This window comes from Canis aureus, chromosome 5, assembly GCF_053574225.1.
Source record: "Canis aureus isolate CA01 chromosome 5, VMU_Caureus_v.1.0, whole genome shotgun sequence".
Taxonomy (NCBI): Eukaryota; Metazoa; Chordata; class Mammalia; order Carnivora; family Canidae; genus Canis; species Canis aureus.
The window spans coordinates 85,792,282-85,818,123 of NC_135615.1; the positions used below are offsets into that span (position 1 = coordinate 85,792,282).

The 25,842-nt window shown below is 53.8% G+C and overlaps 2 protein-coding genes and 1 long non-coding RNA gene across 9 annotated transcripts; 1 reads left to right on the forward strand and 2 right to left on the reverse strand.

Annotated features, from left to right (window-relative positions):
* The first annotated feature begins 2,637 nt into the window (after positions 1 to 2,637).
* On the forward strand, positions 2,638 to 17,330 carry MASP2 (MBL associated serine protease 2). 2 transcript variants are annotated; one of them, XM_077899663.1, is made up of 11 exons: positions 2,638 to 3,056; positions 3,130 to 3,358; positions 3,471 to 3,648; positions 3,962 to 4,093; positions 5,645 to 5,841; positions 5,915 to 6,062; positions 8,974 to 9,092; positions 10,181 to 10,259; positions 11,508 to 11,642; positions 12,134 to 12,208; positions 13,444 to 17,330. In XM_077899663.1, exons 1-11 carry the CDS (start codon positions 3,052 to 3,054, stop codon positions 14,205 to 14,207), a joined length of 2,061 nt encoding a protein of 686 aa, XP_077755789.1. In that variant the 5' UTR covers positions 2,638 to 3,051; the 3' UTR covers positions 14,208 to 17,330. The 2 variants fall into 2 exon arrangements, with proteins under 2 accessions (XP_077755789.1, XP_077755790.1); XM_077899664.1 differs by lacking the exons at positions 5,645 to 5,841; positions 5,915 to 6,062; positions 8,974 to 9,092; ... (2 more) ...; positions 12,134 to 12,208; positions 13,444 to 17,330 and adding an exon at positions 4,645 to 4,763 and having other exon boundaries at positions 2,654 to 3,056.
* On the reverse strand, positions 6,978 to 8,100 carry LOC144314966 (uncharacterized). Its single transcript, XR_013380798.1, has 2 exons — positions 7,994 to 8,100; positions 6,978 to 7,706 (listed from the first exon to the last, which is right to left on the reverse strand). It is a non-coding gene; the product is annotated as an uncharacterized LOC144314966 (long non-coding RNA).
* On the reverse strand, positions 11,855 to 25,053 carry TARDBP (TAR DNA binding protein). 6 transcript variants are annotated; one of them, XR_013380796.1, is made up of 8 exons: positions 24,897 to 25,053; positions 24,394 to 24,646; positions 21,655 to 21,818; positions 20,140 to 20,280; positions 19,242 to 19,412; positions 18,723 to 18,849; positions 17,641 to 17,780; positions 11,855 to 15,851 (listed from the first exon to the last, which is right to left on the reverse strand). XR_013380796.1 is itself a non-coding variant. In XM_077899666.1 (7 exons), exons 2-7 carry the CDS (start codon positions 24,629 to 24,631, stop codon positions 17,725 to 17,727), a joined length of 897 nt encoding a protein of 298 aa, XP_077755792.1. In that variant the 5' UTR covers positions 24,632 to 24,646; positions 24,897 to 25,053; the 3' UTR covers positions 16,929 to 17,724. The 6 variants fall into 6 exon arrangements, 2 of the variants coding, with proteins under 2 accessions (XP_077755792.1, XP_077755791.1); XR_013380795.1 differs by having other exon boundaries at positions 11,855 to 16,908; XR_013380794.1 differs by adding an exon at positions 16,635 to 16,908 and having other exon boundaries at positions 17,641 to 18,849.
* Positions 25,054 to 25,842: the final 789 nt, after the last annotated feature.

Genomic DNA, 25,842 nt, shown 5'->3' on the forward strand with positions numbered 1-25,842 from the left:
CTCCTGACCCTGAGACCTGCCCTGGTTCAGGCGCCGCCGCCTCGGGGTGCGGGTGACAGGGCCCAGCCCACGCGTGTCTTGGGGTCTGCAGGAGGGGGCCCTACTCTCGGGGAAAGCTGGCCTCCCCAGCCCTTCACCTGGACGGCTTGACCCCAAAGACTTGGCAGGAAGGGGGGGTGGCCCCAGCAGGGGGCGGGGCCCGGGACACCATCCACCCACACCTGCTCCGGGAACCACTGCACACCTGGTGGCATCCAGGGCCTGGGACCGTGGCCGTCGTGGGGGTGGGCGGCGCGGAGGCTGCACGGCCCACGTCCTGAGCCGCTGCCCTCCCTGGGCTCCACGCCCCCCTCACGACCTGAGCCCCGTCTGGCCCGTGGCACGTGGCAGGCGAGCTTCGTCGTTCCGCGCCCCAGACGCTGCTCCCGGGTCTCCCCGCCCAGGGGCGTGAGGCAGAGGCTCGGCCTGCGTGGGCCGCACGCCCGGGTGTCCGTGGAAGGAAGACGTGGCGGCCGCTTGCGGGGCCGTGACCCCACGCAGCTGCCCTCCCTTGAGCCCACAGCTGCCCCTGCGGAGTAGCGGCCGCCCTGGGCCCAGCAGGGCCACCAGGGGCTCCGGGAGCCCAGCGGAGGTCACGCGGCCGGGCCAGGACCGCCCATCGGTGGAGGGAGGGGAGCGGCGGCCCCCAGGAGGTCGGGCCGGAGCCAGGCACCAGAGGTGCCTGCAGCAGGTCTCCCTGCGGCCCCGGCTTTCAGGCCAGCCTCCCTGAAGGGGGCGAGCAGGGGCTGACGCCCCACAGCCCGCGGACGTGGTGTAGACACGGGCTGAAGCGAGGCAGGGCCCTGGCCCGAGGTCCCAGGGATCCCGGACCCCGAGGCCGTGACCGGCCCCACCTACAGCTTCTCGGGGTTTGTTGCCCTAAGGTCTGCGCCCCACGTGGAGCCCGAGCTCCGATCCGAGCGCCCCTGAGCCCCGCGCTTCCAGGGCCCCGGCAGTGGGGGGGTCATCGGAAGGAAGGTGCCCGCACCCCTCGGCCCGCTGACGCCTCTGGCTTCCCCCACGTCGGTCTCCTCTTTCCCCCAGTCTGGTGACCCTCTGCAGGGAGCTGGGGTCGGTCCTCTCCATCCTTGAGCCCACCCTGCCCGCGGCTGCCCCACCTCGGCTCTGGCCGGGGACCCAGACACCCTGCTCCGCTTCTTGTTCCCCCGGAGGCGCAGCTTCGCATTTGCGTCATTTTTAATAAACTCATCACCAGCTCAGCCCTGAACTTTTTACCAAATCTCAAAAACTCTTTTTAAGATCTTTGGACTTAATAAAAATCTTTAAAAAAAAAAAAAAAAAGGGGATCCCTGGGTGGCGCAGCGGTTTGGCGCCTGCCTTTGGCCCAGGGCGCGATCCTGGAGACCCGGGATCGAATCCCACGTCGGGCTCCCGGTGCATGGAGCCTGCTTCTCCTCTGCCTGTGTCTCTGCCTCTCTCTCTCTCTCTGTGACTATCATAAATAAATAAATAAAAATCTTTAAAAAAATAAAAATTAAAAAAAATAAGATCTTTGGACTCAGGGACGTGTGGGGGGCTCAGCGGTTGAACATCTGCCTTCCACTCGGGGTGTGATCCTGGAGACCCGGGATCAAGTCCCACATCGAGCTCCCTGCGTGGAGCCTGCTTCTCCCTCTGCCTGTGTCTCTGCCTCTCTCTCTCTCTCTCTCTCTCTCTCTGTGTGTCTCTCATGAATAAATAAATAAAATCTTAAAAAAAAAAAGATCTTTTGACTCAATACACGTCATGAGGATCTGCACATAATGCTAATCAATTTTTTTGTTACGAGATCCTAGTAGTCACCCCATTATAGTTTACAGTTAATTTTGATCCCACTTAATGGAATATTCACTAACAGGAAGTATTAATATACATAATGTGTGTTTCTCTGTCATGATTTTTTTTAAAAGATTTATTTATTTATGATAGACACAGAGAGAGAGAGAGAGGGGCAGAGACACAGGCAGAGGGAGAAGCAGGCTCCACGCAGGGAGCCCGACGCGGGACTCGATCCCAGGACCCCAGGATCACGCCCTGGGCCGAAGGCGACGCCAAGCCCCTGAGCCCCCCCGGACCGCCCTGAAGGCTGTTTTTAAATAGTTTGCTCTTTTTGTTTCCCTTTTCCCTCTGAAGATAGTAATGTTTGCCTCACTTCGGTTTGGGGTGCTTCCTCCTCCCCGCTCCGGGCTCGCTCACCCCGAGGTCTCCCTTCACGCTCTGCTCGTGCGGGGGAGCCCGGCGCTGCCCTCACCGCGGGGGCCGCCCAGCCCTTCGCTGCCAGAAGGTTCCCAGGGGGCGTCCTTCCCCCTGGTCCAGGCTGAGGGTCCGAGCCAGGGGTTTCAGGCCAGGGGGGGTCCGGGGTCAGGGGGGTCCAGGCCAGGGGACGCCGGCCCAGGGACGGGGGCTGCCGGCTTCTCGGACTGGAATCGGGGGGAGGCTGGGCCTCGACATTCGTTCCTTCGCGCTCGGCCCTGTGCTCATCACGCGTCCCTGCGCCTTGGTGGGGCCTCGTCCCAGCTGCCCGGGCTCCCGCGGGGGTCGGGGCGGGACCGGGGGGGCGGCAGCTTCCGGCGCTCCGGGGAGGACTTGGGGCCTTGGCGATTCCCGAGCCAGTTCCCGATTCCCCTGCCGACCTGGAGTCGCTTCCCGAGGCCGGTCCCCCCCCCCACCCCACCCCCGTGTCCATCGTTTCCCAGTTTCCGAGTGGTGACGCCGCCTCCCACCCCGTGTCCCCGTCCGTGTCCCAGGGGGGAAGTCGACGCAGGAGGGGGAGCACAGGCGCCCGTGCCCACCTGCACCCAGAAGCTCGGCCCGCCTTGACCGTGGCCCCCACCCCGCGGCTTCGGGAGGCCCACTGGGGGCTCGTGGCCCGGGTCCAGCCCCCGCCTCCCGGCGCCCCCTGTCCCCACGCCTGACACGGGCCCGCGGGGTCACGGGGCCAGTTCCTGGAATCCCAGGCAGCCCGGCGCTGGGCAAACAGGGCAAAGGTGAGGCACCGAGCGCCGCGGGACCATGAGGTGAGCGGCCCGGGGTCCCCCGCGGGTGGGGGCTCCCCGCGCCCCCCGCGGCCCTCACGCGCCCCGCCCGCAGGCTGCTGCTCTTCCTGGGCTTGCTGTGCGGCTGGGCGGCCGCCGCCCCGGGCCCCGTGTGGCCGCAGCCCCTGTTCGGCCGCCTGGCGTCCCCCGGCTTCCCCGGGGCCTACGCCAACCACCAGGAGCGGCGCTGGGCCCTGACGGCGCCCCCCGGCTACCGCCTGCGCCTCTACTTCACCCACTTCCACCTGGAGCTCTCCTACCTGTGCGAGTACGACTTTGTCAAGGTGCCGCTGGGTGACCGCGACCCTGTGGGCGGGGACGGGGGCCTGGGAGCGGGTAGTGGGGGGGGGAGGTCAGGGGGAGACCACCAGCACCGCCCCCCGCGACCCCCCGCAGCTGAGCTCAGGGACCGAGGTGCTGGCCACGCTGTGCGGCCAGGAGAGCACGGACACCGAGCGGGCCCCGGGCAACGACACCTTCCGCTCGCCGGGCTCCAGCCTGGACGTCACCTTCCGCTCCGACTACTCCAACGAGCAGCCCTTCACGGGCTTTGAGGCCTTCTATGCGGCAGAGGGTGAGGCGGGGGAGGGGGCGGGAGGGGTGAGACCTCGGGAGGCCGCGCGGGACCCGCTGGCACCGGGTCACAGCCCCGCTCGGCCGTCTGACCGCGGCTCCTGCCGCCCACTGGCGCGGTGACCACGAGCAGGACACTTGGGCTCCCGCATCCACCGCCCGGGGGGTGTCCTCGGGGCCATGTGCCGACCTGGGCCCGTAAAAGGCTTGGCCGCGCGGCAGCCACCTTCGGGCACGAGCGGACACCTGCCACCGGGCCCCAGGGCGGCCTCACCCGCCGCCTCTGACCGCCTGGCTGACCTGTCCCCGCCCAGACATCGACGAGTGCCAGGTGCCCCCGGGAGAGGCCCCGCCCTGCGACCACCACTGCCACAACCACCTGGGTGGCTTCTACTGCTCCTGCCGCCAGGGCTACGTTCTCCACAGGAACAAGCGCACCTGCTCAGGTGAGCTGCACCTGCTCGGGGAGCCCGGCTGGGAAGGTGCCCAGCCCCCACCTTGGCCCCAGGCAGCTCCTCAAGGCCACCGCTCTGCCCGGGCGCCTGGAGGGACCACTCCCGCCCCTCTGTCCCCTCCTGCCCGCCCATCTCCACAGCCCCTAGTCCCCCGCCCCCCTTCCCTCCTGGGCTCCCCCTCCTTGCCCCTCAGCGCGCTCGTGGAGTCCCCGTGCTGCCCCGTACCTGCGTCCGGCTCTGGGCCCTGTACTCCCTCTGCCCCCTCGCGCTCCCAGGTGGAGGACTGGGGAACGCGCTGGGCTCAAGCTTCCCGCACAAACCCCCGGGGCGCAGGCCGTGCTCCAAGGGCCCCCCTCGGCCCCTCCCGCCCGCCCCCCCAGTCCCCCCCCCCCCGTCCCCTGCAAGCTCCTGCCAGGTGCCAGGTGCCCCGATGGGCAGCCCGGGGGCCCTGGGGAGGCGGCGGCCCCCAGCCTCGGAGCAGCCCCGCCTGCCCGCTCCGCGTCTCCCCCAGTGTCTCTCCCTGTCTCTGTTCTCTCTTCCAGAGCAGAGCCCCTAGCCTCACGCCAGCTCCTGCCTGGGTCGGGCCGAGATCGCTGCCGCCTGCAGCCCCCCCCCCCCCGCCCCCTCCACGGACCTAACAATAAACCTGCCTCGGCCTCCAGCAGCTGCTTCGTGTCTCGGGTGGCGCGGTGGGGCGAGGGCAGTGGGGTGCGCCCTGGCCCCTCCCCTCCCCCCGTCACGCGGCGTGAGGCTTAGTTGGTGGGACCCCTCTGTGGGGCCACAGGCCGGTTTGCCAGAAAGGCTTGCCCAGCACCCCCAGTCCATTATGGAGACGGGCCGAGCTCGCAGGGAGGCCCGAGTGCTCCCCGGTCCCAGGGCCGGAGCCGGGAGCACCCTCGGACGGGCTCCTGTGCAGGGGAGGACTCTGGAGCCCGGCCCACGGCACAGAGCCCGGGGGCAGCCACGGGGGCGCGGCCTGGGTCCCCACGTCCCAGCAGCCAGGGGGAGGACGGCCACGCCTCCCTTCTGGAAGCTTCCCCGCTCAGCTCAAACGCCGGCAGCCTGGGGCGGGGCGGGCAGTGGTGCGAGCCGTGGCCCGGGAAGGGGCGTCGGATGTGCTTTGCTCCGCGTGAACTTGAAATTCCCTCGACGAACCCCCAGGGCTGGGCCGGGCACAGGGTGGGAGGGGAAGGACCCAGGGGGGCCCCTCTGCTCCCCACGGGCACCCCGGAAAGGTGGATCGGCCCGAGCTGGGTGCGGGTGCGCAGGGAGCCCCGCAGAGGGTGAATTTGGGAGTTGCTGGGGGGGGGATGAGGGCGCCCCTCTGTCCTGCCCCCTTGGGGAGTCGACGTCGCTCACTTCTTCACCCCCAGAGCCCCCGGGGGTGTGAGCGGGCCCGGAGCGTGTGCCTCGGAGTGCCGCCCGTTTCAGCCAAAGCCAGGAAGCCCCAGACACTCTAGATGGTTCCTTGGCCCTGGGGTGGGGGGTCTGGTGTGATGTGGTGCCGCGAGCCAACCCGCTCACGGCGGCCCGTCCCCTCAGCCCTGTGCGCAGGTCAGGTCTTCACCGGCCGGTCGGGGGTGCTCAGCAGCCCTGAATACCCGCAGCCGTACCCCAAGCTCTCCAGCTGCACCTACAGCATCCGCCTGGAGGAGGGCTTCAGCATCGTCCTGGACTTCGTGGCGCCCTTCGACGTGGAGTCGCACCCCGACACCCTGTGCCCCTACGACTCCCTCCAGGTCGGCCTCCGGGACCTCGGGCCTCATCCGGCCCTGGAGGGTCCTCGGCTGACACGGCCCTTTGCGCTTTCAGGTCCGAACAGACAAAGAGGAATATGGGCCGTTTTGCGGGACGACGTTGCCCCGGAGGATTGAGACCCAGAGCAGCGCCGTGGCCATCAGCTTTGTGACCGATCAGTCGGGGGAGCACGCGGGCTGGAGGATCCGCTACAGCAGCTCGGGTGAGGGCCGGGGGCGCGGGGCACGGAGGGCTTCTCCCGCCTCTTGGGGTCCTGGGCCGGTCTCAAAGGTACACGGAGAGGGCGGGTCACCGGGAGGCCGGGAGAGCGACGACGCTCCGAGTGGCGGGGCCCGGGGGGCCTCACGGGGAGCTAAAGGCCCAAAGGGAGAGTGAGGCCTGCGGACTCGTGTGTGGGGTTTGCAGAGGACACAGTCGCGGGAAAAAGGAAAGTTACGGCAGGTGTAAACGGGGAACCAGTTTGTTAAGGTGCGTGTGTCGTGCAGACGGGGGAGATCCCCCAGGGACACGGGGACCCAGGACTCGGGCGTCAGGACCGGCTTCAGCTAAAGACAACAGAGAGGAGGGCCTGGGGGAGGGCTGGGGGGGCGGTGAACGGAGGGAAGGTCGCCCGGCCGCCCGCGGGGGGTCGTGGCTGTGCCTAGTGGTCCCCCTGCTACGGGGACGGAGCCGCTCTCGCGACACAGACGTTTCCTTTGTGAATAGAAAGTCCCTTTACAAGAGGAGAACTTCTCTGTGTTCAGAGCTTCTCCTGCATCTGCTATTTCTGAAAATATCAGCTCAAAATAACCCTTGCGCCAAAGAGGCACTTTCTGTTTATTTTTTAAAAGATTTTTGTTTATTTGATAGAGAGAGCAAGCCCAGGCGGGGGGGGGGGGAGGGGCGACAGGCAGAGGGAGAGGGAGAAGCAGGCGCCCCCCACGGCCCCCCACGGCCCCCGAGGTGCGGAGCCAGATGCAGGGCTCGATCCCAGGCCCCCCAGATCCTGACCCGAGCTGAAGGCAGATGCTTAGCTGACCGACGCCCCCGGGCGCCCCTGAAGAGGCGGATTTTGGAGTGCGTGTTCCGCTGCCCTTCACGTCCATTCATCAAAAACAAGAAACAAAATTCCACTGAGTAAATCTGAAGATCCGATGGGCTTTATTAAATGATCTGTGGGGATCCCTGGGCGGCTCAGCAGTTTAGCGCCTGCCTTCGGCCCAGGGCGTGACCCCGGGGACCCGGGATCAAGTCCCCCATCGGGCTCCCTGCATGGAGCCTGCGTCTCCCTCTGCCTGTGTCTCTGCTTCTCTCCCTCTCTCTGTGTCTCTCATGAACAAACAAAATCTTAAAAAAAAAACAAAAATCTGTGAATTGGGCAGCATCCCATGTACTCCAAAGGGAGTACATCCAGGAGCTCCAAAGGGAGTTGTACACAATGGAGGGTTTTCATAGGAAGGGAGGTGGGGCAGGGAATAATAAGCAAAAGAAAAAAAAAAAAAAAAAAAAGGACTGGGGACTCCTGGGGGGCTCAGCTGCTGAATGTCTGCCTTCAGCTCAGGGCGTGATCCTGGGGTCCCGGAATCAAGTTCTGCATTCGGGCTCCCCGCAGGGAGCCTGCTTCTCCCTCTGCCTGTGTCTCTCTCTCTGCCTCTCTCTCTCTGTGTCTCTCATTTATTCATTCATGAGAGACAGAGACAGAGAGAGAGACAGAGAGAGAGACACAGGCAGAGGGAGCCCGACGCGGGACTCGATCCCAGGTCTCCAGAATCATGCCCTGGGCTGAAGGCAGCGATAAACCGCTGAGCCACCTGGGCTGCCCTAAAATATTTTTTTAAAAAGAAAGGATTGTTCTGGGCAAGATCACCTTCTCTTTTTTTTTTTTTTTTTTTTTTTTTATTTTAAATATTTTTTTTTTAATTTTTTTTTTATTTATTTATGATAGTCACAGAGAGAGAGAGAGAGAGAGAGAGAGGCAGAGACACAGGCAGAGGGGGAAGCAGGCTCCATGCACCGGGAGCCCGATGTGGGATTCGATCCTGGGTCTCCAGGATCGCGCCCTGGGCCAAAGGCAGGCGCCAAACCGCTGCGCCACCAAGGGATCCCTTTCTTTTTTTTTTTTTTTTTAATTTTTTTTTTTTATTTAAGGATCACCTTCTCTTAAGGGAAAGAGCACCTCTCCTTTTTTCTTTTTCTTTGGCTCCCTCCCTTCTTGTATCCATCCATCTATCCATCCTTCCATCCCTCCCTCCCTCCCTCCATCTTTCTCTCTAACCAGCCATCCACCCAGGAAGGTCAGAGCTCAGGTTTGGGTGTCCGGCCACACACCTGTGTCCCAGCTGTGTGATACCGAACCTCTCACATAACTTCTCTGAGCTCTAATGTCCCAACTATATTAAGTGAGGAAATGTCTCCTTCAAAAGGCGGACACCTGTTTTGCACGGGCTACCGCGGGGAAAGCCCTGGGTGCGGGGTGTGGCACAGGGAAGTGATAATTGGATTATAGGGATTGGAGTAGTTTTTTTAAGTGAGAAAATTGGATTTAAAAAGATTAACCGTGGGGCCACCCCTGTTGGAAATGTGGGAAGGGGCGGGACTGGCCGGGAGGAGGGAGTCCAGCAGGGAGAACACTGTCTCCTGGTCATTCTGGCAAGTCTTTCGCTTTCCCCGCGGTCAGAGCAGTAGGACCTCCACGGCTCAGGTGTGGTTTCGGCGCCCCTCGCAGGGGCATCAGGTTCGCCGGGGGGAAGGGCCAGGACGGGCCTGAGGCCGGTGGGGGCAGGGGGGTGCAGGAGGGAGGCGCGGGCGGCCCGGGGCTGTGCCTGCAGGGGACCAGCTGCTGGAGGGAGAAGGCTGGAGGCCGCAGGGTCAGGGGGAGCGCGGGCCTCTGTGGGCGGCCGTGTGGACCCGGCCCAAGGGCTGTGTGGGGGCCGCCCGCGGCCGCTCCCGCCCGGCGCTCGAGACAGCAGCTCTGCTGCGCGGCCTCGGCCGTCGGCTCGGCCCCGGGAGGGGCTGGTCTCGGCTCCCCGGCTTACGGGGGCGGCCACCGAGGCCCAGGGCGCTGGGGGGCCGGGCGCTCCCCTCCGGGGGACACGGTGCCGGTGCCGGTGGCCCTGAGCCCGCGTCCCCCGCAGCTCGGCCCTGCCCCAGTCCCGTGGCGCCGCCTAACGGCCGCATCGCCCCCGTGCAAGCCGAGTACGTGCTGGAGGACCGCGTGGCCGTGTCCTGCGACCCCGGGTACGAGCTGCTCCGGGTAAGTGGCGGCTTCTGGGCCAGCGCCGAGCAGCGCGGGCGGCCGAGGGTCTTCATTCCCGGGCTCGGGCCCTGATCCGAAAAGCTTTCCAAAGGCCCGAGTGGAAGCTGCTGATCACCACGGACGCTTCCCTGTGGACGCCGCGCGGCAGCTCGTGGGAGGCGAGGCCGGGGTGCACCTGCTGCGGGCCGCGGGCAACTGCAGGCTGCGAAGTTATAAATAGTGACCTCTGTTCCGGCAGGGGGAGGACAATTTTGAAAAATGCTTAGCATGTTGCTTTAGGGGCGCAGGTGAGAGATTAACGCGTCCTCTTTATGTTCTTCAAAATTGTCACCGAGTCCCAGCGGCAAAAAGTAATAACACGGAAGCGCTGGATAGCGGCCGCTCAGCCCGCCCGCGGAGGGGCCAAGCCACAAAAAAAAAAAAAAAAGAAAAAGGCACTTTCCCGGCCTTGCAGAGTGTCCGGCGCAGGCTCCTTCCCGTAGCCCCTGGGACCGCAAACCTCGTCGGTGTCTGATCTGGGAAAGCCCCGCAGCCCGCTGTCCTGTCCTGTGAGGCAGAAAGGCCCCTCCGCCAAGGCGATGTTTCACGGCCTTTAGAGCAAAGCGTCCCCGTACCCGTGCCCGTGAGCGATGCCAGCAATAAACACGGCGCACCTGTGAAGGCCACCAACGTATTTTTAGTGACTGTCCTCCAGGTAATGGCCAGGGCCTAGAGAAACCCCGGCACTTCTGCTCCCTGTTGGAGGGCGTTGGCCTTCCCCAAACCTCGGCCACCACCGTCGGCACCTTCTGTGAAGAAATGGTGGCAAATGCAGCAGGGTCTCGTGAGGCCTGATTTCCTTGGATTCGGTGGAAAGCGGGGGACGGTCCTAAATCGCTGCAGAGGCCGACATCCGGTTCCCATGGGGCCAGCGGCACCTTGAAAGGGCGGCTCTAGCCACAGGGGACAGACCCTCGGGGCGTGGGACAAGCGAGCACAGACACCGGGCAGCGGGGGTGCGCCGGGTGCCCAGGGAGCTGCCGCCGGGCACAGGGGGGCGTCGTGGTGGAAACCAGGGAAGTAATGTCCTCTGAACGCTTGTCCAGGGTTCCTCGGCCCTGGAATCCTTCACCGCCGTGTGCCAGAGGGACGGGTCCTGGGACCAGCCGCCGCCGCGCTGCAGCGGTAAGGCCTCGGCCGCCCCCGCGTCCCGCTTCCCCCCGCTGCCGCCGCCTTCTCTCCCACGGGCCGCCAGGGCTCGAATCCCAGCTCGGGCCTCTCGTGCTCTTACGGGTTCGGATGGGACCACGTAACCAGGAAGAGTGTTGCCTTTGGAAAAGTGTGACCTTTAAAAAACATTTTTCCAAGTGTAAAACATTTGTTGAGGATGGGAAACCGAACGCCAGACCCCCTAATGCCCAGAATGCCACCGTTACCGCGTCCCTCCTCACACACGCCTCGCACACGCGTGTAAACACATACAGGCACCAGCTGCAGGGACGGGGCTCACCAAGCTGGGGTGAGCGTGGACATTCCCATTCTGTAAGAATCACATCTTTTCAATATTTTTTTCTTAGAAAATACATGTAAGTTGGAACAAATTCACAAAAACATGGTGAGAGCCTCTTGCCCAAATCCCCAAACTACCACTGAGGACTCGGGGCCCATCCCTCCATTCCGAGGCTGTGTACACGAACCCATTTCACTATTGGTTTGCGCACACTTCGTGCAAAGGCTTCTACACCCTGCTAGGGAAGCTGAGTATCTTCCTATCGTGAATTCACACTCACCAGGAGACAGTCGGTTCTTAGTGCGAAGGCGGCAGAGCTGGGAGCCGAGGGCCAGGTCCGCGCCCCGGCTCGGCCTCCGGAGCGGGGCGGCTGCAGCAGCTCACCTACCGGACCAGCCGCACAGCCCCGAAGTTGCGGAAAACTAAGCGTGACCCTTAAAAACGCCCCGAGAAACACATGGGTCTGTAGAGCGGTGCGCGGGGACGGCCGGGGCGTCTGGGCCGCTGCCGTGCTCCCGCCGGCAGTGCCCACAGTGGCTCCGTCCCACGAGCGCCCATTCCCACGCGGTGCGAGGTGTCCTAAGTATCTCCGGGGGGAGCCCGAGCAGCGGCCAAGCCCTCGCTGGTGCTGCCGCGCCCAGGCCGCCCCAACTGAGGCCGGGACCGCTTTCCAGGGCCCTGCAGGGCTGCTCCGCGGCCACCTCGAGGCTCCGACCAGGGCGACACGGAGCCCGAGTGGCTCAAGCCCCTCCCGCTCTGAAGGGCACCCCCGGGGCCCCGCCTCGCTGCAGCCAGGCGCTTCCCGACGGGGTGGGGGTGGGGGGGTGGGGCAGGCCTTAAAGTCGTGCCAGGGCAACGACTCCCCGCTTTGGGGAGACGCCCGACGGCGGGGGCCGCGCCACTCACCGGCCCTCCCGTGCCAGCCGTAGACTGCGGCCCTCCCGACGACCTGCCCGCCGGCCGCGTGGACTTCCTCACAGGCCCCGGGGTGACCACGTACGGAGCGGGGATCCGCTACCACTGTGACGGGAGCTTCTACGCCATGACCGCGGGCGACGGTGAGCACACCTGGTGGGCGGCGGTCGCTTGTGGCCCAGGCCCGCACGATCTGAAGATAAACGGGAGCATTTTCGGCCAAGGCCACACAAAAGATTAAAAGGCACTTCTCCCACCCGCTAAGTGAAGTATCACAGCTGAAGTGACTTTAATGTCAATTTGCAGGAATCTGAAAACAGATCTTATCTAGTAAATGACTACTACAAACACACAATATATTCCAAATGGTTTAATTTAACAAGTCAAAACCTTATCATTAAGCACTTGAGATCTTGATACATATTCAAGTTACACGTCTAAAAGGTTTCCACTTTGCAAGCAAACATGGTTAATGCAGAGACCTCCTATTTATGAAATCATGTAAAATGGTTATTCAGACACCTCTATTTCCCACTGATGCTCAAGAATCAACATTTTTCAAGGGGGTATTCAAGCAAATGACAACCACCTTACGCATGCAGTTAAACATTTCTGCTTTTCCAATGATTTGCAGGTAAATATGTGTGTGAGGCTGATGGATTCTGGACGAGCTCCAAAGGAGAAAAATCGCCCCCAGTCTGTGAGCCCGGTAATGGACACGTTTGTACGAGATTCGTAATTGATGGAAAGTAGAAGCGGGTGGGAGACGATAGCGGAGCTTTCTGGGCTTTCGCTGCGGTAGGCAGAAATGAACTTCAGCACTTGGCTCTTAGACCAAGTTGTTATTTCCAAATAATACGTTCTCATTATCCCCCTTCTGGGCGGAGAGGTTGCTAGGTGCTGACTGCGTCATTCATTTGATTATTTCTGACCTTACAACTAGGCAAGCATAAAAAATTAAATGATTTTAAAAATTATCTTGAACCATTTATACATTTATAAACACGAGTTCTGCTGCGGAGCTGCTTTTCTTCTCTGTAAAACTGCTATTAAAACCCAAAGCTAATAACTTCATTATTTCCCTAAGCAATTGTTTTCAACGACATCTAGTCTTTAAACATTAATGCAATTTTGCCTTTTAATAGTACTTAAAATTTTTTTTTTTTTTTTTTTTACTAGAATTGGCTCTGGAGATATAGTTGAGTTCAGTGATTAAAAAAATCAGAAAGGTAGTAACGTAGTCATTACTCCTGTGTTATCTGGCTCAGTTCAAAGAAAGACCCTACATCGTAGCTGACACAACATCCGCGGGTCCTATCCAAGTTCTCTGCCACAAGGAGAAACACAGTTGCTACGTTAATGAGCAGATACACAGTAAAATTTAGTCTGGAAGAATCAACTAGACCAAAAATAGGAATTCCTGGACCTGGACGTTCCTGGCTACAAGTGCAACATTCTGATTTTTAAAACATTTAGATGTTCAAAGGTGCAAGGAATTTTCAAATCCTGGGATAGCGACTTTAGTTCCTCTTTCCCAGAACTACAAGGTAAATACTTAATTTTACAAGTAGGAAAACAGAAGCAATGAAAAAGGTCACTTCCTTTTACTCTCTAATCACATCACCCAGTACATCAGCTCAGACAATTCCTGTTTGCCCTATTAAGTAATTTTCCCAATCGTGTAGACCAAATTATTTTAGCAAAACAAATTAGTTTCTAAAAGTTAATTTCCACTCACCTCATTTTCTGAGGCGCTAATACCAAGAGGTTTTATCGGGTCTTTGAACGGTCTTAGAGCCTCCTCACTTGCCTGTCTAGGTGGACGCCCTAATAACCCCCTGCAACCTCCGGGTGACGTCAGACCCAAATCCAACGTGGCACTAATCGCGGGGAGGTAACGCCCCTGGGTTGCTACAAAGGCTGTGTATCTGCTTCTTTCCCCAGTCTGTGGAGTATCCACTCGCACCACAGAAGGTCGTATATACGGAGGGCAGAAGGCCAAGCTGGGGGACTTTCCCTGGCAAGTCCTGTTGCTGGGCCGGACTACGGCAGCGGGCGCCCTCCTGAGGGACAACTGGATCCTAACCGCGGCCCACGCGGTGTATACACAGAAGGCAGCTGCCTCCTCCTTGGACATCAGGATGGGTGCCCTGAAGAGACTGTCGGCTCAGTACACCCAGGCCCGGGCCGAGGCCATCTTTATACACGAAGGCTACACTCCTGATGCTGGCTTTGACAACGACATAGCACTGATTAAGTTGAAGAACAGAGTTGTAATCAATAGCAACGTCCTGCCTATCTGTCTGCCAAGAAAGGAAGCGGAATCCTTCATGAGGACAGAGGACATTGGAACCGCATCTGGATGGGGATTGACCCAGAGGGGTTTTCTTGCCAGACACCTAATGTTTGTTGACATACCAATTGTCGACCATCAGAAATGTACCGCTGCGTATGAAAAGCTGTCCTACCCGGGGGGGAGGGTCACGGAGAACATGCTTTGCGCTGGCTTAGAAGGTGGGGGCAAGGACAGCTGCAGAGGGGACAGTGGGGGGGCATTAGTGTTTCTGGACAATGAGACACAGAGATGGTTTGTGGGAGGAATAGTGTCCTGGGGTTCCACTAATTGCGGGGAAGCCAATCAGTATGGGGTGTATACCAAAGTCATTAACTATATTCCCTGGATCGAGAACATAATTAATAATTTTTAATTTGTATGTCTGCATAATCAATTGATTTAATCAACCAATTCTTTAGTTAAAACATCCCTGTAAACGATCTTGGCAGCACTGTGACCGGAGAGACGTGAACACCCCCGACCACCCTACGGGCCAGACGGTCATCACAGGTGCTCCTCACCTGCCAGTTTTCCCACCCCACCCCCACTCTTTGATCCAAGGGGATACAAACGATTAAGTGGCATCACCTTCCCCAATCCAACAGAAACTCACTGGTTAAATCTGCATTTACTTACTTACAAAGTCCAGTCTTTTGTACCGGATATCTACATTTCTATAAACCGCCTGTTTGTGTTCTCTACTTCTCCACCATTTGGGGCTGCTTCTCACTGATCTCTAACATGGCTTTGTGTATTATAGCAGTATTGGCGCAGGAATAACCTTGGATGGTGATTTTTTTTTTTTTTTTTTAAATTGGAAACATCTATACTTTAAGCTTAGGTATTGATCGACTCCCAGGTTTAAAAACCAGTATCACAAATTGGTGAGATACAATTTTTCACTCCTCAAATTGGCAGACGAAGAGAACATGGAACAGCACTATTTCGCATTGTTAAAGAACATCTTCTAAAGGACAATCTGGCAATAGATCTGAAAAGCCTTGACAGCATGCATGGTCTCTGACCTAGTAATTCCAATGTTAATAATTTAATTTAGCTGGGAGGATGTTCGTGGTGCTTGGAAATAACCTAAATAATGTTCACATACAGAAGACAGCGGAATCAAATGTGGCATTTCCTTAAGAAGAAACACATCAGAATTAAATGGTGATATTATTATAGGTAGATCTAGTGGGTTTTTCTCCCCTCTTACAATAAACATGGAAATACTTGGGCACGCTTAACAACAACAGCACAAATCATACAACAGCTGAGTAGAGAACTCACACAGCGAAGAGCTACTCACCTAGTACTCAACAACAAAGGACTCTAATTATCACATACATCATCCTTTTTCCTAAGGACACAATTTAGGTTCTGGTTTAACCTTTAAGATCTCATGTCACTTTCAGTGGATGTTCCCTGGACAAGTTTTAATAGGTGACCTTCAACAAAGGGTTTCATTCTAGCCAAATAATTACCACTCATGTAAAAATTCATCGTGAGTTTTGGCCCAATTTCTGTTGTGCACGTTAAAGGTAACTTTCCATCACCTTTGTCACATATAAAAAAGAAATTTTTTTTTTTTTTTTTCCAGTAAGACTCCAGACACTAAACTGTGGTGGCAACAAATTTTTTATTCAACGGGTTCAAAAAAATCTTGAGAATGAATGCATTGAGATGACCAAATAGACTTTTAAAAACAAATCTTTGCCAAATAGTTTACTTTTAGACTTCTTTTTCTTTTCTTTTTTTTTTTTTTAAGTTTTTAGGGTAGAATTAAATACCCACAGCTACTGGTACCACAAACATGTTAACAGAAGGCTGCTCCACATTGAAAGCCTTCTAAGACTGGTAACTAGATTTACAACAAGTGTAAATAAGGGATTAAAACCATGCCATTGACAAGTGAACTTACCCCTGGGCTCCTTGGAGGCTTGTCAGTTTAGTCTTTGGAGGTCCCCGAATACCATTTTAAGTGTTACCATGTTACTGCTGCTGAGTAATAGTGCAAGTGCTAAAATGCAAAATTCAGATGGTACAGGGTTTGGAAATCATGCAACTTAGATGCAGAAAAAAATTAAAACAACGCAAGATCCTTTTACAGAAGAAACTGAATAACGAAACAACGTGGCGATCACAAGTCTAAAGGATGACTTCATTTCTAAAAGTTTAAAACACGTAACTTGCAAAATGACAAACCTATTTATCATACTCTAATCAGATAAGGGCATCAGGTAAAACTACCAACACAAAAACTGTTAACATTCTTCCATCAGAAAACAAGCTCAACTCTCACAGTAGTTACATAAAAAGTACAACAGAGGATCAATAGATTATTGCTTTCACCTTCTTCACAATGCGTCGTGAGAGTCTAATCTGAGTTTGTAAACGATTTTGTCCAACATTCCTTCCTCTATTCCCCCACCTGTGGAGGACAGAGCCCACTCCACTTAACACTTCCAGACAGACGACCCACCCTGCTAGTTCTTAAAGCTATCAGGCTTTGTAATGGATTTCAGGCACAAGATAATTTGTGGTTTCTTCTACTTTATCCCTACTGCAATTAATTCCACTTTTCAAATCCCAAACTCGAAAGGTGCTGGTATTCCCTTCTTTTCGACTGCTATGCTTTGCTACAAAGCATTTCAAAATAATTAACATTGTTTTTTTCTCACTCCCCCAAATAAGAATATTTTTAGAAGGCAGGATTCCCAATGGAGGTTTATACAGGCCATGTAAATAGAACATCACCCAAATGCACAGAGGCACTAATAAAAAGCTGGAGGGTACTGCTTACCATTTTAGGTGTGGTCACCCAGACTTATTAAAAACTAGATTTAAAAAGAAAAAAAAAAAACTTTTCGCTTTGGACAATGCAAGAACAAATAGCAATTAAGTCTGGGTATCAGGTGTCAATGCATGACAGGTGATGAATCCATTTGACTTGAGACAACTTTTCAAATAAGTTTATTTGAAGCAAAATAAACTATTGCCAAGAAACTTTATGAAAGTTCCATCTCAAAAGGGTCAAAAAAGGGGAATTAACTGCTATGAATTCTTTGCATTCAGGGCTGCAAAACAAAGACACATATTATTTAAATCAGTTTTATTTAAGAATTTCCAACATTGACAACTCTTATAAAAAGCATCCAAGCACAGGACACAGAACTGCCTCAGACAGCATTCTTAGGGGAGCTAACAGACATTAGGACTTCCACCCTTCTGTGCGACACCCCGAGCTCACTGGTGAACTCTGCTTCCAAGTACTCCTGCAAAGCACACCACAAGCTCAGTCCATGTTCTCAACCCACCAGCTTCAGGTCACATGAGCACACTTACAGATCAGTAACAGAGGAGAACACACACCATACAGCATTCACAGCCGTTGACAAAGGGGTGGGGAAGTACAAGTATCGTTTCACTTAACACATTCAACTAACGTGGGTTACCTAGGAACAAAACTCACTGAAAGTCTTCCAACAGATGTGGATGTCCTTTGAATGCAAAAAACATTCGTACATTATTTGCTATCATTGCTCTCTGCACACTCTCTCACCAAAGCCACAGGATTGAGAGACACATCTCGCCAAGTTAAAAAATATCCATTATGCACCACCAAGTCTCTGCACGCGCTCTCGCCTTTTCTCGCTCATACTCGCCTTTCATGCCTCGGCACCACCATCAATCCCACACAAGGTTTCAAAAGTTCAAACAGCCTTCTGGTTCCATATCACAGCCTTGCGTTCATAGCGTTGATACGACTCCATGAAATAAAGAGTAGCGGATAAAAATGGGACACCCACCGTCAAAGACGCGGCCTGTGCAGCGTGCTGACGAGTTCTTGAATGAGAAAGCGTGCAGACAGAAGTATTCCTATGGCAGAACATTTACAGCACTACTTTCAATGAAGTGCTTCTTCCATAAACATTTGAAATGAGATGAACTGCAGAGATTAAATGAAGGCTTCATATTGTACTTTTGCATGTGAAGGGAGACAAGTGTTAAAAAAACAAAAACAAAAACAAAAGAACCAAACACTGTGACACCATGATCTCCAAAAAGGAGATCTTCCTAAGGGAGAAATCCATATGGTGGGGTTCAAATTAAAACAAGGAGAAAAGAATGTAGTTCTAATCAATGGTTTCCATTTGAACATGCAAAGAATTCACTTGACAAGTCCAGGGATAAAAGATTACAGGAGAAACCTTTTGATATCAATTGTAGTGTGTTGGTTTTTACCCATCAGGCAAACAGCAGTTCACTTTCAAACACTCAATATTTCAACCCTTTATGTAACAAAACTTATAAAATTCCTTTAGCTTTTCCTCTTTTTCTAAAGAAAAATGTCAAAAATACTGCTGAATATACTCCACACTGAACAAACCAATTTTGAAAATTCTTAGTACATATGTATTTTACAATATACTTACCATGTGTTTAGAAAAATTTGAATTCCCACCAGTCTCTACCAACCCCACTGTCTACATCCCCCAGCCAGAGGATTTAGAATCCATGCTTGAGCCAAAGCCTCCATTAAAACCGCTGCCTGACCCTGCATTTGATGCGGATCCCCAACCAATCGCTGCACCTGAATTAGAACCGCTATAGGAATTATTTCCAGAACCAAAGGCCTGATTTGGCTCCCTCTGCATGTTGCCTTGGCTTTGGTTGTTACCGGATGGGCCTGACTGGTTCTGCTGACTGGCTAACATGCCCATCATGCCCCAGCTGCTCTGCAGCGCTGCCTGGGCCGCAGCCATCATAGCTGGATTAATGCTAAAAGCACCAAAGTTCATCCCTCCACCCATATTACTACCTTGATTGTTTCCCAAACCAGCTCCACCCCCTCTACTGTTACCAAATCCACCCTGATTCCCAAAGCCACCTGGATTACCACCAAATCTTCCACTTCTTTCTAACTGTCTATTGCTATTGTGCTTAGGTTCAGCATTGGATATATGTACGCTGATTCCTTTAATGATCAAGTCCTCTCCACAAAGAGACTGGGCAACCTATAAGAAATAAGGGGTGTAAATAAAGGAGATTAAACCACTGACTCACACAGCAAAAGTAGCAATAACACTTAAGATTTCAAGCCATTGACTAAGCTGGAGAAAAAATTAGCAACAAACGCTCACTTAATTTAAATGCATAAAATCGCCTTTAGCTCTAGTAAGACAACAGGGATTTTTCACCTTATTTTCAAAAGATGTAAAACAACACTCCCAGTTAAATGCCAGGTACTGAAGAAATATCTCAAGTGTCTATCACAACTATGTAAACCTACATATCCCACAGCTCACAAGGCCAGAGAGCTCAGCTAAGGATGGCAATTAGCGGGGTGGGAGAAATTCAAGACAAATTACCTAAATAGCTGGGACAAAATTATTAAAGAGAAAAATACCTGATCATCTGCAAATGTAACAAAGGCAAAGGCCCTGAACGGTTTGGGAATGAAGACGTCTACCACTTCTCCGTACTGGCAGAAGAACTGCCGCAGCTCGTCGGCGGTCATGTCCTCCGTACAGCGCCCAACAAACACCTTCCTACTTCTCAGAGGCTCATCTGGGCTTTGCTGGTCAAATCGAAAGAAAAGAAGAACATGAAAAGTATTTTATGAGTGATGAAGAGCATTATATGATAGAGGATATAACAAAAGCTACCTGCCTTTTCTATCATTAAAAAGTAGGTACATTCTTAGTTTTCTGCGTTAGCACTTCTCTTTAAGACTTCAGGGAAGAATAATATTTACTTTTCAAGAGACCTTATTTTTAAGTAATCTCTACACCCAGTGTGGGGTTTGAACCCACAATCTCGAGATCAAGAGTCACTCGCTCTACTGACTGAGCCCGTCAGGTGCCCCCAACGCTTTAAAGTTTAAAGTTCAAGACCGTGTGTTTGGATTAAGCAAAGTCAATGACAGAAATGCCCTGGTAAAGATGCTCACTCTCCAAATCAGGCTTGCCTGCCTGGAACAAGTCAGGCCATCCCGACAAGATTACCGGATTCTAGCTGTCCTTGAATTTTAACACGTAACTACCCAAGAATCTGTTTGCTCACTAGAAATAACAATAAAATGAACAAACTTTTAGTTTCAAGGGGGAATAAACTAAACCTTTCAAACATAAGATATTCGGCATGCATCACAATCATACGGTTTTATTAACAAGGCAAAAGGCTTCAGGACTACATCCTGCCACCACCTTTTCCAAGGGCATTTTGTGCAACATTTTACAGTGTCTTCCTTCTAAGGGAGTTTGTCAGCAAAAATTCCCAAAGTATGGGGAAAAGAGCAAAAATACCTTAGAATTAGGAAGTTTACAATCACACCACCGTCCATCTATCATATGTCGCTGTGACATTACTTTAACCTGGGTTTCATACTCCGTAAAACGAACAAAGCCAAACCCCTTTGAATGACCAGTTTTAATATCTTTCTTGACCTAGGGGGGGAAAAAAAATCACTGAAATTTACTAGAACCACACACACAACCAAATCAGTTTCTTGAGAATTTCAATGGCTTCACTTTGATGGAGCTGCTTAATTAAAACTTAAACCAAATTATTCTTGAGGTAAAAGCAACAGGAGGGTAATAAACGTCAAATCCAGATCATGTAATAATCATGTTACAGAATTTTAACAATGTTTTAGAATCCTAAAATAAATTAGATCTAATGTCTACAAATCTTAAGTGGGAAAGGCAGAAAATAAGTGGATTTTTAAAAAAGTTATTTTTTTATCAGAAGATTTTATTTATTTGAAAGAGAAAGCATGAGTAGGGGGGAGGAGCAGAGGGGGAGGAAGAAGCAGGCTTCCTGCTGAGCAGAGCCCCACTTGGGGCTCAATCCCAGGACCCCAGGATCACAACCTAAGCCCAAGGCAAATGTTCCAATTGACTAAGCCATCCAGGCACCCTTAAAGTTATTTATTTTAGTAATCCCTACACCCAGTGTGGGGCTCCAACTCCTGACCCTGAGATCAAGAGTCACATGCTTCCTGGACTGAGCCAGCCAGGCACCCTCCCCACCCCACTTTAATAGTAAGTGTTTTTTAATCTCCCAGCAATTTAAGTTAAAAAGAAACAGGCTAATGTCACCTTCTTCCCTTAAGCCCTTATGCAGTACGGTTTTATTAACAATAAAGGCAAAAATACAGGATATATGTGTAAAGAGAAAGAATATAACCCAAATTTTGTCTGTTTTTTTTGTTTAGGTAGGCTCTAGGACCAATACAGGGCTTGAACTCCTATAACTCTGAGATCAAGAGTCATGTGCTGGGTAGCTCTGGTGGCGCAGCAGTTTAGCACCGCCTGCAGCCCGGGGTGTGATCCTGGAGTCCCCGGATTGAGTTCCACATCGGGTTCCCTGCATGGAGCCTGCTTCTCCCTCTGCCTGTGTCTCTGCCTCTCTCTCGCTTTCTCTGAATGAATAAATAAATAAATCTTAAAAAAAAAAAAAAAAAAAAAAGAGTCATGTGCTCTACCCACTGAGCCTGCTAGGGGCCCCAACCCATATTTCTTTTCTGGATCCCCTATGTGCATGTAATAAATATTAAAAATACTGTCTGCTGGGAAAGCCTGGGTGGCTCACTGGTTGAACTCAGGACGTCTCAGGATGGAGCCCCGCATCGAGCTCCCTGCAGGGAGCCTGCTTCTCCCTCTGCCTGTGTGTCTGCCTCTCTGTGTGGCTCTCATGAATAAATAAAGTCTTTAAAAACAAATTACTGTCTGCTGAGCATGAAGGGCAGTGTTACCAAACTATAAGAGTTCTGGATGTTCATTCACCAGAAGAAATTATTATATAAAATCAAAGTTTACCTGAACCATAAGAACTTCTCCAAAGGTACTAAAATATTCTTTTAGATCCTGTTCAGTCGTTTTCCACGGAAGACCCAACACTATTAAATCAGAAGTTTTCTGGACAGCTCTTTTCACTTTCACTGCTGAAGAAGCATCTGTCTCATCCATTTTTCTTTTGTTATCTAAACAAAATGAGAAACCTTTCAGAACTCCTCATGTAACAGGTCTAAGAACACATTAACCCCTACACCTAACAACGATAAGCAAAAAGATGATGAGCTCTCAAAGACCGACAGAGGGACTAAGGAAGTGGCTGAGGGGCTTTGCTGGTGCAAAGAAAGGGACTCCCACTTCGGGTTTTGTGATATCTCCAGGTTATGATGATCTGTTCTCCTCTCTCAAAAGGTACATCACAACAAAAATGATTCTACTTCATTTGACTTTATAAAAGTCACATACCAAAAATGATCAAACTTTTATCCCCTGCTGTGGATTTAAGAGTGATTTCAATTTTCTTCCTTTTAATTCATGTTGATTTTGTAGTTAAAAAAATCTTGGGTTATTTTAAAAAACCTGTATTTGTAAAGGAAAAGGAAGCACTAAATAGACATTAAAAAAAAAATAGACTTTAGGGTGCCTGGGTGGCTCAGTTGATTAAACATCTGCCTTTGGCTCAGGTCATGATCCGAGGGTCCTGGGACAGAGCCTTGTACCGGGTTCCCTGCTCAGCAGAGTCCATTGCTCTCTCTCCCTCTGCCCCCCTTCACCGTATTTGTGCGCTTTCCCCTGCACTCTCAACTAAGCAAATAAAATCTCTAAAGTATATTAATTAAAAATGGGCTTACTTATTTTTTTAAGTATTTTATTTATTTATTCCTGAGAGAGAGACGCACAGACACAGGCAGAGGGAGAAGCAGGCTCCACGCAGTGAGCCTGACGTGGGACTCAATCCTGGGTCTCCAGGATCATGCCCTGGGCTGAACGTGGCCCTAAACCGCTGAGCCACCAGGGCTGCCCTGGACTTTATTTTTTATTTTTTTAATTTTTATTTATTTATTTATGATAGTCCCACAGAGAGAGAGAGAGAGAGAGAGGCAGAGACACAGGCAGAGGGAGAAGCAGGCTCCATGCACCGGGAGCCCGACGTGGGATTCGATCCCGGGTCTCCAGGATCGCGCCCTGGGCCAAAGGCAGGCGCCAAACCGCTGCGCCACCCAGGGATCCCTGGACTTTATTTTTTAAAGCAGTTTTAGGTCCACAGCAAAATGGAAAGGAAAGGAGAGATTTCCCAACACGCCCCTTTACCTCCGCAGGTGCATAGCTTCCCCCATTATCCATATCCGCCCCATCCAGGACAGTACAGTTTGTTACAACTGATGAACGTACACTAACACATCATCTAAAAAACGTCTTAAATTTGGATAAGTATTAATCTACAGCCAATGGCTCAAGAAAGAGCATACTAAAAAAACCCAAGCTGATGCTGTTAAAAGAAAGATAGTCTCAAAGTCTAAGTCAAGGTCTTGAACGCTAAGCAAGTAATACACTTTGTTGCAACATCAAGTTATAATAAAAGTAACACATAGATCAACTAAAGCAACTTGTTACTGCTAAAATGTGCTTACTTCCTTGGCAACCTTCACGTTTCCTTTTTTTTTTTTTAGGTTTACAACATCAGTGACAACAGGCAGTGAGAAAATAAGACCAAATCCCCAAATTTTAATTGCACTAGTTCAGGATCTGGGTGATTGCAACTGATATTCACTTAAGGAGGGAAAAGTCAGATTAACCGAATGAATGGTAGAAGCCTACAGGGACAAAACCCAGAAATGTTGGGGCACTTCAAAAGAACCTACTCACTACTACAGACTGATCGTGGCAAAAGTATTCTTAGTAGCTCCTTAAATTTGGCATTACCGGGCGACACTTGCTCAGATAATCAAAGACACAGTTTTTTCTCTTAAAAAAAAAAAAAAAAAAAAGAGGGATCCCTGGGTGGCGCAGTGATTTGGCGCCTGCCTTTGGCCCAGGGCACGATCCTGGAGACCCGGGATCGAATCCCACGTCGGGCTCCCGGTGCATGGAGCCTGCTTCTCCCTCTGCCTGTGTCTCTGCCTCTCTCTCTCTCTCTCTCTCTGTATGACTATCATAAATAAATAAAAATTAAAAAAAAAATTAAAAAAAAAAAAAAAAAAAAGAAAGTGGGGATTCCTGGGCAGCTCCGCGGTTTAGCGCCTGCTTTAGGCCCAGGGTGTGATCCTGGAGACCCGGGATCGAGTCCCGCATCGGGCTCCCTGCATGGAGCCTGCTTCTCCCTCTCTCTCTTCTCTCTCTGTGTGTTTATCATAAGTAAGTCTTAAAAATAAGAAACTGTTCTGTATTTCCGATTTCCATCAATTAATTTAGCGGCATTCCAAACCAGTCTGACAGCAGCGTTTAAAGAAGTACTTGAAGGCAGCCCGGGGGGGGGGGGGGGGGGGGGCTCAGCGGTTTCGTGCCGCCTTCAGCTCAGGGCGTGACCCCGGGGGGGGGGGGGGGGGTCCCGGGATCGAGTCCCGCGTCGGGTCCCCGCATGGAGCCTGCTCCTCCCTCCGCCTGTGTCTCTGCCCCTCTCTCTCTCTGCGTCTCATGAATAAATGAATAAGTAAGATCTCCGAAGGAAAAAACAAATAATAAAGAACGAAGAAGAACCCGGGCCGCTTGTGCGTCCGGGCCCGACCCCGTGCCCCCAGCGCCGCAGGGCCCAGGGCTGCGAACCTTTGGGGTAGTTGACCACGTACACCAGGTTGCCCCAGCCGGCGTCGGGGGCGTGCAGGATCCCCTCCACCAGCCGCACGCCCCGCATGCACTGGGACACCGGGTTCCGGTAGCGCAGCCCGCACGCCCCGGGGAACTGGGCGGTGACGGTGGACAGCAGCACGGTGCCGTCATCCTCCGACGGGATCTCGATGGGCTCGTCGTTCTCGTCCTCCGTCACCCGAATGTACTCGGACATCTTCTCTTTATGGCTCTGAAACGGGGGAGATCAACACCCGTGACGCACGCCCGTGTCCGAGCAACCGTTTCCCGCCCCCGGCTCACCGCGCGCGTCGGGGCTCCAGGGCCTCCGGGGAACGCGGCCGGCGCTCCAGGTCGTGCCGGGGCCCTCCTCCCGGCAGCCCCCGCGCGGCCCGGCGCCCCCCGGCGCCCCGCCCCCCCCCCAGGCCCGGCCCCGCCGCTCCCTCCCCGGGCGGGCGCCGCGACAGGCGTCCGCGACTCACCCGCGAGCCCACGGCTGGGAGGCCCGACACGGAAACCGGAGCAGCGACCGACCCGCGAGCAGCCCCGCGACCGCTTCGCTCCCACAAAATGGCGCCAGGGCCGCCGCCTCCCCCCGCCGCCGTCGTCCTGTCCCACCGGCCCCGCGTCCGGAGGGGGGGCGGCCGCGCGGGGCCACGACGACCGCCTCCCCGGAGGCCGGGGGCTCCCGCTCGCAGGCCGGGAGGGCGGCGCGCACCGAAAGGCCGCAGGAACGCCAGCACCGGGGCCAGAAACGCTGAAAATTGAGAAAACGCGGAGGCCCAGGCCGTCGGCTCCCCCCACGCAGCGTGACAGATGGTCTCGCCCGACCAACCGTCGGCCCCCGGTCCCGGCCCGAGCTCGCGCACTCTGAAAGTGCGCGAGACTAGCGCGGGGGCGTGGCCAGGCGGCGCGGGGCGGGGCCAGAGGGCGTGGCCGTGGGCGGGGCCACGCCGCACGGGGGCGTGGCCAAGCAGGGGCGGGGAGCCGGGCCTTCGGGAGGCTTGAGCCAGGCACCCTTTGTTTAAGCAGCCAGGTGGGTGCATCCTCTCCGCCCTCCCCCAGGCAACCTCCACACCTGGGAGCAATGACTTTGTTTCAAATAAACAAATGACAGCGCCTGCGACGTACCAGGTGTTCTGTGAGTCCTTAGAGATCTCACTGCCCCTGTGGTCCTGCAGGTGGAAGGTACTGTTGACACTGCCTGCATGTACAGGTGGGGAGGAAACCAGACACGGAGGAGTTAGGCATCTTGCATGAGGTCACCCAGGTCATCAACGGTGGACCTGGGATTCGAGCCCTAACTTTTTTTTTTTTTTTTAGATTTTATTGGTGTTCAATTTGCCAACATACAGAATAACAGCCAGTGTCGAGCCCTAACTTTAATGCTGACATGTTCCAGCTACAGGTCTCTAATATTACTATACT

Excerpts from the sequence above, each read along its gene's own strand:
- TARDBP (XM_077899665.1), bottom strand. The coding sequence starts at position 24,631 with ATGTCCGAGTACATTCGGGTGACGGAGGACGAGAACGACGAGCCCATC. Across the intron at positions 21,819-24,393 it reads CGTGGTCAACTACCCCAAAG|ATAACAAAAGAAAAATGGAT; the intron begins GTTCGCAGCCCT and ends CATTTTGTTTAG. Across the intron at positions 20,281-21,654 it reads GAGAAGTTCTTATGGTTCAG|GTCAAGAAAGATATTAAAAC; the intron begins GTAAACTTTGAT and ends TTCCCCCCCTAG.
- MASP2 (XM_077899663.1), top strand. Across the intron at positions 3,359-3,470 it reads GCGAGTACGACTTTGTCAAG|CTGAGCTCAGGGACCGAGGT; the intron begins GTGCCGCTGGGT and ends GACCCCCCGCAG. Across the intron at positions 11,643-12,133 it reads CGCCATGACCGCGGGCGACG|GTAAATATGTGTGTGAGGCT; the intron begins GTGAGCACACCT and ends AATGATTTGCAG.